The sequence below is a fragment of the Perca flavescens genome, chromosome 23, assembly GCF_004354835.1.
Source record: "Perca flavescens isolate YP-PL-M2 chromosome 23, PFLA_1.0, whole genome shotgun sequence".
NCBI classification, from domain to species: Eukaryota; Metazoa; Chordata; class Actinopteri; order Perciformes; family Percidae; genus Perca; species Perca flavescens.
Window position 1 is genome coordinate 22,459,382 of NC_041353.1, and position 14,734 is coordinate 22,474,115.

At 40.1% G+C, this 14,734-nt stretch overlaps 1 protein-coding gene and 1 long non-coding RNA gene across 3 annotated transcripts in view; one reads left to right on the forward strand and one right to left on the reverse strand.

The window, feature by feature from the left end:
• Nucleotides 1-8,871, forward strand: part of LOC114550437 (uncharacterized) — a 68,083-nt gene extending 59,212 nt beyond the window's left edge. For both annotated transcript variants that reach the window (XR_003691699.1, XR_003691698.1), the window contains exon 3: nucleotides 8,800-8,871. This is a non-coding gene — a long non-coding RNA (uncharacterized LOC114550437). The remainder of the gene's footprint in view (nucleotides 1-8,799) is intronic.
• Nucleotides 8,872-12,192: 3,321 nt separating this feature from the next.
• phax (phosphorylated adaptor for RNA export) lies at nucleotides 12,193-14,268 on the reverse strand. Its single transcript, XM_028570773.1, has 2 exons — nucleotides 14,078-14,268; nucleotides 12,193-13,913 (listed from the first exon to the last, which is right to left on the reverse strand). Exon 2 carries the CDS (start codon nucleotides 13,904-13,906, stop codon nucleotides 12,674-12,676), a length of 1,233 nt encoding a protein of 410 aa, XP_028426574.1. The 5' UTR covers nucleotides 13,907-13,913; nucleotides 14,078-14,268; the 3' UTR covers nucleotides 12,193-12,673.
• Between the last annotated feature and the right edge of the window lie 466 nt (nucleotides 14,269-14,734).

The following is a 14,734-nucleotide window of genomic DNA, read 5'->3' on the forward strand; positions in this document are numbered from 1 at the left end:
TAAACACAAAAAACTATGTAAAATGTTCAATATAGTTTACAGAATAACGTTATTAAGATTTCAAGAAGTAATGACATGGGTTTTCCAGAGCTGCAATCATAGTTATTCAATAAAATAAAAATGAGAGTTTGAACAAAATATGAATTTAAGGACCACTTACTATCTTTCAGATGCATCTCATAGCCTTCATCAGTGAACGAAAACTTAAAAAAGTATTGTTCCCAAGATCAATAATGAACTTTCACACTCAAAGTGAAATCATTACAGCCTTTAACTGAAATGTTAAAGTTACGGACTACAAAAGTTAGTAGTCTAGCTAATCTATATTGGTTATAAAACCAAACACAATCCCAAGGGCTCATGGGAGAATCCTACTGCAGACTTGGAACCAATCAATATGCTGCCCTTGGCTTGATACCGTGTTATTATCAATTTCTCCAACACCCACTGTTTGAGATGTGGCTATGAACCCATCTCCTAACTCTATCTATAATAAAGAGGATTCATATTTGCATAGTTCTATAATATACCATTGGCCAGGGTTCAACCTATGTCCAGCTTTTAGCTGTTTTGCCTGCCAACCATTTTCAAGATGAAGAAAGAAGTTCTAATGCCTTTCTGATGCCTTACAATTTGTCATTGAATCATGACACACACGCTCAAGCTGTACACTCAATAAGTGTAATGGAATCTACATGTTCGATCTCTCTGTCTCACCCTCTGTTCTCAAAATGTGCCCGGGGAGAGTCAGCACAAAGCATGCTTCTCTTAGCTTGATGCTTGTAAGATATACCCATAATTCAGTGATCATGTTTGCTTTTTATTTTTTTCTCAGGAATGTCTGCTGTAATGTGTCAGACCATCTCAGCTGACAGGGCAGCGAGACTGACTCGGACTTTTTACACCAAAACTAGGGTTGGGTACCTTTCGCTTTTGAACCAATACCACTACCGATACCTGGAATTCGGTTCCGGTACCCAACGGTACTTTTTTCGGTACTTTCCCTCTGTAATTACAAAAATAAAAATAATTCCAAACCTATTTACTTAGAACATTGTTATTTATTTAGAATACTTTACATTGACAGAAATTAAACAAAAACTAAAATAAAACCCCTCCCTCTCTCCTCCCAACCTATTAAATTTAATCATTATTCAACTTTTATTGTTGTATTTGTATATTATTATATTTTAGCCTGTTTTATTTTCATCATGACCATTTTTAACTGCTCTTTAATGTTTCATGTAAAGCACTTTAATTTCCTTGTTGCTGAAAGGTGCTGTAGAAATAAAGTTGCCTTGCCTTACAACCTCAGCCTGTCAGTCAGTCCCCAGGGCATAGAAACCACTGTTGTGCCTGCTCGTCATAGGAAGTGTAACGTCAACAGCACAGCGACCGCTTTCGCCTCAACATTAATATCATATCAGCAAAAGCTGTCTGCGTGAAGTTTTGAAAAAGTGTAACCATACTTGCAACCACTTTACCGGCATCGCCGTGACTCACCGTGACTTCAACAAAACTGCAGAGCCGACGTAGTTTACTCCGTCTGCACCTCTGTGCGCGCATGTGTGTGTCGTTCGTCTGCTCTCTGTCAACATGCAGAGAGGACAGATAAGCTTGAGTTTACTCTCAGGTACCAAAATCAGGCAGCGTTTGATTTTACGTGAACCAATACTTGTAATTCGGTCGGTACCGGTAAAAGTGCTGGGTTCGGTACCCAACCCTAACCAAAACGAAACATTTTTCTGGGTCAACTCAGCAAATTACCCCTATTTATCTCAACCAGCTAATGGATGTTGAAAATCGAATTAACTAATACATGTGATATACTTAAAGTTGCAATAATTAAATTTTATAGAAACAATGATTCAAATTACTGTGCGTGATGCAAAAGAATCATCACCAACTCTGCAGTTCTCCTCAGTTCAGTGAAGTAGTTTAGGGTCTTTCAGTTAATTGTTTTGGTTTTACGGCCAGCAACTTTGGTTCACTCTCACGGGTCTCATCGATTTAATTTCCAGCCTAAGCAGGCAGCTGTTTTCATTGAAACAGTTCTGATAAACTGACTAGCTGGTCAACACAGTGGAGCATTAAGCAGCTAAAGAGACAGATTGGTTTCTTTAGGAGTTGGTGGAGACCAAAACAGAGCTAAAAGGACAGTGACTTAAATTCATTAGGAAGCCAGAAACTTGACTCCAAATCATGGTTATTATAGTAAACTAAAACTGAATCTAAAATGAAAATAATCAATGAAAAATATTGCTAGTAAACTGAAACTAAATAAAAATTCAAACTAAACTGAAACAATATTGCCTTGTTAAAAAACTAATAAAAACAAACGTTTTTAAATTTTTTATTTTTAGCAATAATATTTTACTACTGCAAAAAGGGGACAGCAAGAATTTGCGTCAACTCTTGTGACATTGAAACACAGAAATTTAATGGACTTGACATTTAAGAAGATTAAACTTTAAGGCCATTCCTTTTCCAACCATGTATTTTTTCTGTATGTATAGTCTACATATTTCTGAGATATTATACCTGGCCTGAACAAAAACAAAGTGAAACTACTGTAAAACTAAATATATAAAAATTATATAAACCTTTCTGAAAGTTGCTATAGTGCCTGTTAGGAGTAGACACCTTTGTCATGTCAGTGGAAAAAATATGCAGATTTAAGAGTTGTTCAAGATATCTGTAAATGGACTTACAATGACCTGTACTGAGTTTTCTCAGTACAGTTTTTTTCCTTCCATTCCTACAAAGCTGTGATTGGCTCAGTTGTTTTTCCAACCAGGAAAACAACCGTTAATGAGCACAACTACTGACCTACTTGAATCACTGGAAATAAATGGAGATGTGGGCAGTGATTCAGATGTCTGGATCCAGGCTAGGCTACAGAAAACATAGATGGGGATTGAAACTTTAATTTTGCCACATTAGAAACAAGAAAAATATCGAAAAGACAGACACCATTTTACAGGTCACAGTCAACTCCAGACAGACTGGAAACCCAGAACCTTTCTTTTCCATGCCGTCTCACAGTATGCTTTATCAGCGACCTATATTCTCATTGATGTGAGAGACAAATGTGAGACATGTGCAGAGCTTAGAGCATTACGGGGCCATGATGGGACCAAAGCAATCCTAGTAGTCTGAGCGATTACACACTGGTAGATATAATAGAAGCACCATTATGTGAGGGCCATAGAAGAATGACAGGGGTGGCAAAGTCACCCAGCAGATTAATGAGCTTGCCATCCAGTTCGATGACACCGCCACTTGGTCCAAGCCAAAACATTTAGCAGAGAGTGACCTGTAAAGAGAGATGTCAGTTGGGAGACCATACCTCACAGACCTGCTTCACCGCCACAAACCACCCCATACCCTCCGCTCCTCTGATGCAAACATCCTCTCCCCACCACTCAGGACCCACCACCGTACCTGGGGTGACCGAGCTTTCACCCTCTGGAACTCCATACACAACCATGACTGTACTCACCTGGACACATTCAAAACACACCTCTTCAGATTAGCTTTCCACACACAATAATCTTACATTTCTCACCTGATAGTTACAGGTGTTATTGTTTTTAATTGCTTCTAATATGCTTGTTTTATGTGTTGGTTTTATTGCTTATCTATTTTTAACATGATGTATGTGCTGGTTTTAAATGTAAAGTGTCTTTGAGTACGATGAAAAGCGCAATATAAAGAAAATGTATTATTATTATTCCAATACACTCATATGATTTCAACCCACTTAAACATAGTGCATACTGTTAGAAAGGTACTCTATCAACATATCAACCAAAAAAATCGACTGTGGATCCAGAAGACTGACGTTCTCTCCAGATTATATATAAATCACGCTGTCCTTCCCCTTCCCCTCAAACCCCTTCATGCCAAAACTGTGACTGAAAGTTGTAACTGGAAAAAAAAAGATTGACGTGACACTCTCTGGTGTTTGGTGTTAGCACCTACGCCTGTCAGAAATTAAAAAAATGTAATCTTTGGTGGTCCATGTCCAATTGTGGGGGTGGGGGGGTACAGGACCTTCTGATCTAAAACTAACATTACACTATTATTTAAACTAGGTAATGTTATGCTAACTGAAAAATATTGACTAATCATGCATAATTAATCTACCGGTGTCAGCTAAATAAAACACTTAATGTTAGCCTACCTTTGTGTCTTACTGTATACTATATATATTACATTTCATGTTTTGAATCTTAGTCACTGTGTGTTGTTTTCTGTTAGTTAAGAAGTTCTTTATTTAAACTTATAATAAACAGCCAGCGGAGGGCTCTCTTCGGCGTGCAGACCAAAGAAAGCAGTCGGGCAATTCGCCAAAGGATTGTGCGCCGGTGGGAGTGTCACTTAAATGGCCCATTTGTGTCAATACTGTAGTATTGATAAGGTCCACCGTCATTAGTTCTGCTATCTGTAAAAAGCAATTCTTGAGTAATGGAGAAAAGCTAATAAATCATCGCAGTAAAATACCAATCAATATATTTTGTGTTGAAGTGCTTCACAATTCAGGATCAAATTAAACAATAATAAAGAGGCAGATGATGCTCAAATGTAAAGAATGATGAAATGCATAACTAATTTTAAAATCAATTTAAAAATTTTAAATAGCCTTTGACTGCATTGCATTTCACAGAACGCTGTGTAGCCTACAAAAATAACAATCAGACTTAAAATCATTGTTTTATTTGATGGATTTGCTGCACTGTACGGAGGAGGATGAGTGCCACGTGTGAAGAAAAATTATTTGTGTTCTGAGTTAGAATTCAGAATTCTGACTTTATTCTAAGAATTCTGACTTTAAATAAAAGTTTCATGTGTCCCTAATCCTCTCCTGGCATTTTGCCTTTGTGCCCTAAAAAACAAACCCCAAAGGCCCTATGGTGAAAATGCATGCCTGCCTTTAATGTCTTGCTCTACCCAATGAGCTACAGTACATCTACCACAAACCACCCACTCACATTTGGTTTGTCATATTTTAAGAGATTTATTTTTCCATGAATTTCTAATCAAGTTCGTCCCACGTCACAGCAAAAGTGTTAACCCACTGTATATCTGAATAATGAGAAATAGCTTTTGTTTGGAATCACGTCATACACGCTTGAGGCTTTGTAAAAAAAAAAAAAAAGAAATTATCATAAATAGTGCTGGCATAGTTGGCTGCTTAACCGCGACTAAAAAAGGCCACCCACGTCAAGCCATGAGGAACATCATGGGAGCGCTTTAAAAGATACCACTTATAGTTCATCAAGGGCTGTTTGAAAGGAAACCAGTGGCATTGGAGCTACAAGGCCAACTGCAGATGCAGTGTACATCAAACCCATTAGGTTCTTCTTATCGTTAAGTCATTTTGTTTACTGTGGGCTACTTCATGTTAAGCATACAGCTAAGATAAACAAGGTACAAAAAACTAGAGATGAAGGCTGGCTTCAGCTGTACCTAAGCAACCGGCAACACAAGCGGTTACAAGCATTTCTGTGAAAAAAAGAAGAAGCACTCACTCACTATCACAACTGTACAAAATACAACTGAAAGACACACAAACTCGTTGTCACATTTATATTTCAATATTGACTCTTTACAGAACAACTTCCAACTGTAGAATTATCTTCAATTATATTCACCAGACAGGTAACTAACAATGAGAGCAATATTGAAGGTGATTGGTATTTGCACAACATATAGGCATCATGTAAGCATAAAGTACAAGAAAATAGATATATTTTTTTATTTTAGCCACTAAATAAAATGAATGTCCAATAAACCCAATATTCACTCTATTTTAGCTCTGTTTTAGACTCCATTGAGTCCTGAGAAAAAGCTCTTACTCCTAAACTGCTAAATATTCCACCATGTCACTTACTTTGTCTGTGTGTTGTTTTGTGCTGAGCAGGTAGTGAATAATGGGTTTATCAGAGCTTTTTGTTGAGAACAGCTGCTGCTGTGGGTCGTAACACCAAAACAATGAGCTAAAAGACGCTAAAGCGCTCTGTAGAGCTTGGGGAAACTGCAGTGTCGTGATAATTCTCTATGGGTGAAAAAAAAATCACATTATTTCCCCCTTCCTCTTATTTCTGACCACTATGATCCATTTCATGCTTGGTTTGAAAGGATGGCACTTAATTTAAATTGAATGTGTGAATTTCTTGTCAGCCTATGATCAATTTCATGCTTCATTTGACTAGATTGTCACATCATTTGAGCTGCTGCATCACTACAATTCAAAAGAAACATATATATATATATATATATATAATATCATATATAATATAATATTGACATAGAATCTCAATATATTGACTTATTAACTCAGAATATTGACTAAGAATTGCAAAGTAATGAGAAGCTTTAAAATATTGACTTAGAATCTCAATATATTTACTTAATATCTCAAAATATTGACTGAGTATCTCAATATATTGACTTATTAACTCAGAATATTGACTAAGAATCGCAAAGTAATGAGAAGCTTTAAAATATCGACTTTGAATCTCAATATATTGACTTAAAGGAACACGCCGACTTATTGGGACTTTAGCTCATTCCCCGTATCCCCCAGAGTTAGATAAGTCCATACATCCCCTTCTCATCTCTGTGCGTGTCGTAACTCTGTCTGACGCACCCACCGCTAGCCTAGCTTAGCACAGATCCTGGAGGTAACCGGCTCCATCTAGCCTACTGCTCCCAATAAGTGACAAAATAATGCCAACATGTTCCTATTTACATGTTGTGATTTGTATAGTTACAGCATGTACAAATAACAAGGTCACATGAGACACAGCCATCTTCTAACCGTATACGTAGTGGGAACTATATTCTCAGAAGACAAAGCTATGACTATAGAATCTCAATATATTGACTTAATATCTCAAAATATTGACTTAGTATCTCAATATATCGACTCAGTATTTGAGAACATTGACTAAGAATCTCAAAGTAATGAGAAGCTTTAAAATATTGACTTAGAATCTCAATATATTGACTTAATATCTCAAAATATTGACAACTACGAGACTAGTTGTGCATAAGCCATATGCAGAAGAAAAAAAAAAAGTGACATCATCCCCAGAGCTGACATATTTGTGAACTTGATCCATGGTCTCTTTCCTCCTCCCAACTAGGTCACCTTTTTTCGGTGAAAGTGATGAGTCACTGCCTGTTCTCAATTGTCCTCTGATGGTGTTATCTAACTCACCTTTGCTGCTGTTCTTCTGGCCACTTGCTACTGCTCAGAGAAGACATGTTACTGTGAGAGAAAGGCACATTGAAAATTATAACCTCTCCCGGCCGGATCATGGATCTGCTGTCTAATTGTGGTGGGAACGTTCTTGCCTCTCTGTCAACGTCTCCAAGATTAGCTCTGATGGGTCAGCAGGAGTGCACCGATAAACTTAGATTGCATTTTACTTGTTTGTTTGATGATTAGAGGAAGCAAAGAGTCTTTGAACAGCTTCCTCCGATTTTCTAATTTGTGTCTTAGCGGGCGGTGAGCCGTTCGTCCATGACACAGCTTAACAATTGTGAACGGATCTCAAAAGAGCAGATGCTCAAAGAGACGCGGTGTCTGTCAAAATAATGCTAATGTTCTGCACACATTAAAAAAACAAACACATCACACATAGTCATTTTATTTGTTGACAACCTCTATGAATGCTGACATCATGCAGCACCTCCCTTCCTGTCCAAAGATACAAGTCTTTCAACCCTGGTCCTGTTTGATCCAATGGAAATAAGAAACAGCGTGTTGTATCCTGGCAACAAGTTCGTTGCCAGGTGACTGATACAGAGGTCCTGAGACCAGAGACTGCATGCAACAATTCCACATGAATAAGACAAGGCAGAACATAAGTCACCTCCTGCAATTCACGTATTTCTTTGATAATCCTGCTTTGATGGTCATTGCCATTAAAGCAAACAATACAAATCTGTTTACCATCATAGGAACAGTAAACGCCCTCATTCGTCAATGGTGACAAATGCAATAAACCGGAACGGTATTGCAGAATTCTGACCTCCACACCTTTCGCAAACCTTAATCAGCTTGCCTAATTGCCGCATGGAAAATCATAATGTACACACTGGCGGCTTATCAGAGAAGACATATTCGCCAGCAAATATGAAAACAGCCATAAATGGTGAGATTATTAAACGTGTTTCTGCCAGAACACTGGGCCTTTCATGTGGCACCCATGAGCAGAGATAATGATCATTTCCAAGGCGCTGCAGCTGACAAATCCACCACCAAAGGCTTTCATTCTCCCCCGGAGCTGTGTGGGGCGACTGTATACTTTTACTTTGATTTAGATGCAGCTGCTTTAGCGGGGGCCATTTGTTTACTGAGGTCTATTTAGCTCAAGTAAAAACACATGATGTGTAAAGCAAATATTGGATGGTGAACTGTATGTTAGGATCACATAACTACATACGTAATGACATGTAATGTGAAAGGTACCTATTAGTGAGAAAACAGCAGAGAATTATCACCTGGCTCTCTACAGACCTCATCAACACTGTTTTCAGCAACAACAACAAAACAAGTTCTGATAAGCCCATTGTTTGCCATCTGCCCAGCACCAAATCAAGTATAGGAAATGTTCGCAACTAGCTGGTGAAGAAAGTCAAACACTTGGCAACTAAACAAGTTCCTTCCCAAGACAATTTGGCAGAGCCACCATCGCTGCATCCAGGGCTTAGTGCCACCCAAGACGATTGTGATTGGTTTAAAGAAATGTAAACAAACCCTGGCTGTTTTTTTCTCCTTTCCAGGAGTATATGCTCCTGTTGCCAGTCCTTCCTTCGCAGCGCTGTGGAGATAGGTCTGGAAATGCGAGACTAGGTAATGACTGAACATGACTCCAAATAAATGCTGTTGTTGCTCCGTGTCTTCTGGATGTGTAAATGTTTGTTCCTGTTTGCTAACAGGTTAGCTGCAACAACTCGTAAGGCGATATGTCAACTTGTTCCTCTGGCCCTAAGTGGCCAAAAAAAAAAAAAAATACATTGATGCAGTTTAAAATAATACCTTTGTTTTTTTTTTAATTGGTACCCTTCCAGTAATTTACTTCCAATTAAATGCTCTTTGAGAGTCTTTTGGTCAGTGCACTGCAAACATGTACAGTTTTGCTACAGGCATACAATTCAACAAATGATGACGATAAATGGAGCTGTTCTTACAGTTACATTCCTTCGGAGATCCACAATTGCTTATGAACTCAGCATAACTAACTCAACTAAAATAACATTCTTTATTTTCCCTATACTTGGTACTACATTCCATAGTTCATGCCAGGAAAGTTTCAGGATATTATTAGGACATAACTGCTCGTAAACAAAAGCGGTATGAATAATTCTTCCTGCAGATGGCTTATCAAGGACAAAACATAACATACAACCTTGTAGTGTACGGTTCATACCGTCGCCACCGCCCTAAACAGCCCTTTGCTGCCACCTACTTATTGAGTCTGGTAAATGGGAAAAATAGATATATTCAAAAAAGTTGGAGACAATAAGCAACACTGTGCAGATCTGCCATTCTCTGCCTCCCTCTAGAAAAGCATATCTCTTGAACACGACAACCACTGATGGAGGTATAATGCAACCGATGAGTGACTGGAATCATACCAACAAACTCCAGTAGGAATTTGTACAGTTAATTAATGCATCACCACCATTTTGCCTTCAAAATAAGAATGACTTCTGTTCAGTATTAAAGGGTTGATTGACCTAAATTACAAAAATATCACATTTCCTCACTTACCTCCAGTATGCCTTTAGTTTTGGTTTCCTTTGCCCATTTTTGCCTCTACCCCAATACAGGAGAGTTACTATAGTTAGAATTGTATTGTTGGTGAATTTAAATATTTAATAAAAAAAAACTTCTCTTTCCAGCATCCATTTTCCAGTTACTCTTGATAGTCCACCAAACCCAGTCAACGGTCTTCATAGAGACTATTTCTTTGGTGTGCGGATTATGCAGAGCAGCTAAGACATTGTGTCTTTGCATTATAAGTACGCTACCTGCTGCCACGGATGCTACAGTGGGGGAAATAAGTATTTGACCCCTTGCTGATTTTGCAGGTTTGCCCACTTACAAAGAATGCAAAAATCTACAATTTTAATCATATGTACATTCTAACAGTGAAAGACAGAATCCCAAAGAAAATTCCAGAAAATCACATCATATGAATTTATTAAAATTGATAACCATCTGATGAGGAAAAACAAGTATTTGACCCCCTGGACAAACAGCAAGTATTCTGGCTCCTACAAGCCAGTTAGTCTTTCTTTAAGACACAGCCCCAATCCAAACCAATTGTCTACATCAAATACACCTGCCTCACCTCGTTACCTGTATAAAAGACACCTGTCAACACCCAAACAACCAGCATCCAAGATCACCACCATGGGCAAGACCAAAGAGCTTTTTACGGACATCAGGGACAAGATTGTTGATCTGCACAAGGCTGGGATGGGCTACAAGAGAATCGGAAAGCAACTTGGAGAGAAAAGATCAACTGTCGGTGCAGTTATCAGGAAATGGAAGAAGCACCACACCACCGCCAACCTCCCTCGGTCTGGGCCTCCACACAAGATCTTGCCTCGTGGGGTGTCCCTGATCATGCGAACGGTGAGGAATCATCCCAAAACCACAAGGGGGGAACTGATGAATCAACTGAAGGCAGCTGGGACCACAGTTACAAAAAGAAACGGTTGGTAACACACTACGCCGTCATGGATTGAAATCCTGCAGCGCACGCAAGGTCCCCCCTGCTCAAGAAGAAACATGTACAGGCCCGCATGAAGTTCGCCATTCACCACCTGGACGACTCAGAAGAGGCCTGGAAGAAGGTGATGTGGTCAGATGAGACCAAAATAGAACTTTTTGGCCTCAACTCAACTCGTCGTGTTTGGAGGGCAAAGAACACCGAGTACAACCCAAAGAACACCATCCCCACCGTCAAGCATGGTGGTGGCAACATCATGCTTTGGGGGTGCTTTTCAGCCAAGGGGACGGGACAACTCCATCGTATTGAGGGGAGGATGGACGGGGCCATGTATTGTGGAATTCTGGGCCGACATCTCCTTCCCTCAGTGAGAGAGCTGAAGATGGGTCGAGGATGGGTGTTTCAGTACGACAACGACCCTAAGCACACCGCCAAAGCAACAAAAGAGTGGCTGAAGAAGAAGCACATCAAGGTTCTGGAGTGGCCTAGCCAGTCTCCAGACCTGAATCGATTGAAAATCTTTAGAGGGAGCTTAAAATTCGAGTTGCCAGGCGACAACCTCGGAACCTGAATGATTTGGAGGCTGTCTGCAGGGAGGAGTGGGCCAACATCCCTGCCGAAATGTGCACAAACCTTGTCACCAACTATAAAAACCGTTTGACATCTGTGCTGGCCAATAATGGCTTTTCTACAAAATATTAACATGCCGTTTGTCCAGGGGGTCAAATACTTGTTTTTCCTCATCAGATGGTTATCAATTTTAATAAATTCATATGATGTGATTTTCTGGAATTTTCTTTGGGATTCTGTCTTTCACTGTTAGAATGTACATATGATTAAAATTGTAGATTTTTGCATTCTTTGTAAGTGGGCAAACCTGCAAAATCAGCAAGGGGTCAAATACTTATTTCCCCCACTGTATATCATGCTGCTATCTATTTGAAGATCAGTCAAAGTGGATAGATTCTCATTCAAGTGCAGATGCTATCTATAGACACTTTATTCCATTATCCAATCCCACACTCCTTTTTACTTGCTTAATTCCTGAGTCAGTGTATTTTTTATTATATTACAGTACACTTTTGTATATACTGTTGTATATTGTGTAGCACCTGTATTGTATGTTGTATGTATCCTTTTATGGGATTACTACTTTATCTAAATATTAGGCATTTAGTCCTCATGGGAAATAGGACGTGTCCGCCATCTAGTGGACAAACTTCTGCACTACAATAGCCGTCCAAACTACTGTATCTTTGTCTTGAAGTTTTCTGCTTTTCTAGCTCTTTTATGTAAAAAAATAAAACCTGGATTCTCTATAATAACCAGGGACTGAATGCATCACAATGCTAAAAATTAGCCTTGCATAATATATTTCTTATAGCGAGCAGCATTGAAAAAAAAAAAAGTTAAGCAATCCAATTACTGTTTTAAGTGATTTTACCCAAGTCACCTTTATTTATATTCCAGTCACACAAGTTAATTTAATAAATCAAGACGTCATTATATCCTAATAGAAATTATAAAAAAGAAAGTTACTATATTTCAAAATAAACAAGAGTGCATCACTGTTACTCCAGTATGCTTCAACAACTTAGGTAAGCTTTTGACAATTAAGAATTTGATTTAAAAGGCAAACATTTGTATCACAAAATCACACCAACTTGCAGACAGCCATTCTGTGTTTACGTGTGCCCGAAATCTACATACCCATGCTGAACCAAACAAAACCAATATTTCTGCTAACATAAGCTCTCCTTTTATTGCTTAGTTAAAAGACAAAACAAAAAAAAAGGACACTCGGGTGAGATTCTGTACTCAGTGGAGACAGTACAGTGCTTTCAGTGTTGTGTTCTAATTTGAATCCTAAATGTCCTTGTTCAAACCTCCCAGAGTTCAGACGGCAAGCTCAGAGCTCAGAAGACCTCCAGGTCTGCAGAGTTGTACACCACAGGGGTCTCCTCAATGCCCACAGCAGCTTCCTCCTGACCCTCCTCTTCCTCTTCTGCGGGCTCCTCCAATGACTCCAAGGCCTCGTTGGTATCACTGGCGAAGGTCTCCCTGGAGACGTCGTCGTGCTCCTGCAGGTTCAGCGTGCCGATGGCCTGCTTCATCTTCTTGGCCACCATGTGGCGCCTCCTCTTCTGGGCGGCCTTCTTGGTCTTGAAATCTTTCTGTTGCTCCTCAAAGAATATCTTCCTGATCTGGGACTTGCTAATGCTGGGCGTGTTCTTCAGCAGGTTGAGATACACCCCACCGGGCGTCCGTCGCCTGCTGCCGTCTACGGTGTACACGCCGCCGCTTTCCTCCAGCGTGGCGGTCTCTCCGAGCAGTTCTATGGCTTTTTTCTTACCGATGACTGTAACAACGCGCTCTATCAGGTCTTTTTTAGGCTCTCGCAGCCTGTGCGCTATCTCATCGGTCACCTTATCCTCAGGGTCGTCTTCTGTGATCTCATACCGGCCCTTGATGTCCATCTCGGCCCTGGGGCCCAGTCTGTCTTTAGCTGGCCTTTTCCTCTTCGCATCACCTCCTGACCCCTCCTGTGAGTTCCGGTCGTTCATGTACTCCTCCAGCTGGGCGTCCAGCATGCTCACTTCTCCCTCATTTTTGCTCAGATTCTCCAGCTCCCTCTCCTTCTCCATTATCTTACGGGCCAGGACAAAGTTGTAAGTCTCCACATTTCTGCTGGACATGCTAACTTCACCATCCATGCCAAATATTCCCAGCTCTGCAGCTACGGCATCCTGGCACTGTTCTTGGACCACAGAGCCCCAAATGTTGTTTACCTTGCGGCCTCCCGTCGCGCCGGGGATGGGCATGTGAGTCGGCTCTGCCCGGGTGGTGCAGGCAGGTGGCTGGGGAGCGTCGAATACTTTCTGGCGTTTCTTGCGCCAAACAGCCGCCTCCTCGTCCGACGAGTCCAGGTCACTGTCGCTGGACTCCACCGTCCTACCGGTGCTGCGATAGGCGGCGGAAGACTGCTGGGCAGCGGCTCTGCGGTGAAAGGACTGGCCGCTAAAAGCTGTAGGAACCTGGGGTCGAGCTTGTGCTGCTGCGGCGGCGGTTCCCATCTCAGATTCCGAGTTGGACCCGGAGATCTCTCCATCTTCCAGATCCCCGTCCATTAGATCTCCGCCATGCGCCATTTCTTGTCTGGAAGCCACACAGAAGACACTGGCTACTGACTGCTGTTTTAATGCATCGGCACTACGAATTAGCACTTGCTACTTGCTAACACAACTAAGCTAGCGATACTGTAGAACTTAACATTAAACCCGGGCAGAGAACCAAACAACTCTGGATTAAAAGAGAAATACCTTTAAAGATCTGACACGGCAGCTGACTCTGTGCTCTGCATGTAACGTCGATTGTATTTTAGCACTGCTTGGCTCTTCCAGTCATTGTGAACGGCTAAGAAGAGGTTGATTATCAAGACAAACTTAAGTCCTTCTGAAGAAAATTCGCGCTAGGCTAAAGCCACACTTCCGTCTTCCAACTGACAGACCCTTTCAAGATAAACGTAACCATGATAAAATAAAGTAGAAAACTTTGACATTTTCGTAATACTGAAAAAAAAAAGTATTTTTAATATAATCAATAAACACACATATTTTAACTACGTGTAACAAGTAATTTAATCATTATATTATAGACATAGGGAGGCTTACTGCACACTTGATTTTCAGATAAAGTAATTTCAAAATAGATTTTTCATTAACTCTGGGGATAGAATTAATGACCAAAGTGCACTGAATATCATAGTTTCCATTCATCTATCTATTAAGAAAATGTAAATATATAGCTTTTTCATCAACCATTATCTCACGTTTTTACTTACCATTATTCACCATTACAACTTTTAATTATATAATGACTTGCAGGACTAGTTGTATCTATGTTAATTTCTTTTAATAGTCTCAAAAAGTCTTCTGGTTTTTATTTTTTTAATAAAATCTACTGCTCATCCCGGGCGG

What these genes read in the sequence shown, in the direction of transcription:
- phax (XM_028570773.1), bottom strand. Translation starts at nt 13,906, where the DNA reads ATGGCGCATGGCGGAGATCTAATGGACGGGGATCTGGAAGATGGAGAG.